Source organism: Protopterus annectens, chromosome 3.part0 (genome assembly GCF_019279795.1).
Source record: "Protopterus annectens isolate FY-2018-M chromosome 3.part0, PAN1.0, whole genome shotgun sequence".
Classification (NCBI taxonomy): Eukaryota; Metazoa; Chordata; order Ceratodontiformes; family Protopteridae; genus Protopterus; species Protopterus annectens.
In genome coordinates this window covers 1,858,098,977-1,858,101,132 of record NC_056731.1, presented here as the reverse complement: position 1 = coordinate 1,858,101,132, position 2,156 = coordinate 1,858,098,977, and the positions used below count along the sequence as shown (strand labels likewise).

Here is a 2,156-nt window from a genome sequence, read left to right as displayed (position 1 = left end):
GAAAATTAGGCTTAACTAGATGTCTCAAGTACTCTAAACAGGAAAAGGAAGGCAGGAAAACAGCAAGCTATTCTTCTACACATCGCAGAAGTCTCCATCTAAACTTGTGAATGATTTGTTACCATGCAAAGGCAATGTCTGGGTTGTGTACAGATGGAAGACCACATGATGTTCTGACTTCCAGCTTAATTTGTAAAGAGGCTAGATGACCTACAATATCCTTTCTGTACATGCCTACATGACCTCATATTCAAAGTGATTTTATACTTTTTTTACCCCATATTAATTTAATGTTTGGTTTTGTATTAGAACATTACCCCACCAGATGCGAGCTTTCCCCCAACCCGCCACTGAAAAATGGACTTTAATCTTGGTAGGCGTGCCTATTCCCAAAGTGTAAATAAACAACACGTCTAATAAACTTAAAGATGTCAACACGTCATGATGAAGCATCTACTGACCACAGACGGTCCCGTTACCCCACAAGATAATAAACCCCCTGCATAGAATATACATCTGAAGTTTACCTCATTATGAGGAGCATTGTTTATAAAAGTCAGGTTCTTCAAAACTTCACACTGAAAGGTCCTATTTTCATTCACTTTTACGGATTTTTTCCCTAACATATCCAGAGTAAATAATGGTTAACTATATTAATTCAAACTATAAAAGTGTAAAGTAACTAACTATCCTATGAGCTTCTTATCTGAAGTCGTTAGTACGTTCAACATGTTGCCCGTTTATTCCACATTATGACAGCTCGTCGTGTTACACAAGTTGGAAATGTAAAGTAGAGTAACTATGATGCACATAATCACATTTTCCCTCCCAAATGCTAAGTAACAGAAGCATCAACTTTCTTTCTCCTACAAAGAAAGCTAACGGTAAGAACAGATACAACTCAGGACTCAACGAGAGACATATTTGCAAGTAACAATTACCCTAGAAATTTAACCCTCGTAGCCCAATTCAGGGATAAATCTTACTTATTTCTCCCGCTCTACATTAATTTTACGTATACACTAGTTTACTAAATTGCATACTTTAACTACATACAACAGATGCCACAACAGTGTCAGGAAGCCATTGAATCCTGACTCATCCTGCACAAAACAGGTACTAGGTCTTCTAACGTAACAGATAACCATAAGAAAACAAAATCAGACACCTAAGAAACTAATCAAGAAAACTACCTTCTGCTGGAAACTCTTCAAACTCATCATCTTCCTCTAAAAGACCCAAATCTACCGGTTGCTTTTTCTCCGACATTCTAGCCACTTTTCCAAACGTGAGTTTCTTAAAAAGCAGCGCACAAATATGACGTAGAAAATCAACAACCGGCTTCCCCGTCTGGCAACTGGAACGTCAAGAATATCGGACAAATATCGTTAAATACGTAGGGAGGTTTTTAAACACGACTCACTGTTGATTTGTTCCATAAAGCAAGTGAATTTGTTCTTGTGGGTTTTTTTCCTAAAAGGCCTAAGTTGTAATTACAGTAGTTAATACTGCCTATACAATGTCTGCGTTTAAACGAAATGCATATAGAAATGTTATGAAAGTATAGATTTGTTGAATTATTTGAGGGTTGTTTAATGTTTGTAGGCTTTTTGTCTGTCAGGTAGAAGGGGGTGCTTAGTGTGTTTTTTTTTCTTCTCTCCACTTCCATTTCCAAAATGAGGAACATTAACCTTCATAATGTGGAACAAATGGGCAAAATGTGGAACACATAAAAACGGCTTACTGACAGCTTCAATTATGAAGGTCATAAGATGATTAAAATATGCTGTCTTTACCTTTTTTAATGAATTAATATGATTCAGTACTAGTTATTATGGATATCAAGTTAAAAAATTCCTAACACTGAAAGTGTGACAGCCAGGCCCTTTCAATGTGGAACTTGGAGAAACATGAGCTTTTTAAGACCCAAAATGAGGCACACTTGAGAGGTATGGACGGTAGGCTTGCCACTTTTTCAGATGTCCAAAGCGGGAGTTTTTATTTTTTTTGTAGAAACGTGAGCTCTTGCACGACAAAACACACCCATGGCCAGTGAAAAAGACAGAGCCTCACTTTTTGTCAAAATAAAAGCTTATTCTTTTAACATTTGAATTGGTTATAATATTTTCACATAACATTTAGGTATTTCAGATACA

The 2,156-nt window shown here is 36.5% G+C and overlaps 1 protein-coding gene across 1 annotated transcript in view; it reads right to left on the bottom strand.

Annotated features, from left to right (window-relative positions):
• The window catches only part of SEM1 (SEM1 26S proteasome subunit), a 92,862-nt gene extending 91,529 nt beyond the window's left edge, over positions 1-1,333 (bottom strand). The window contains exon 1 of the mRNA XM_044065919.1: positions 1,194-1,333. Within this exon, the coding sequence (XP_043921854.1) occupies positions 1,194-1,269 (76 nt within the window). The 5' untranslated portion in view covers positions 1,270-1,333. The remainder of the gene's footprint in view (positions 1-1,193) is intronic.
• Positions 1,334-2,156: the final 823 nt, after the last annotated feature.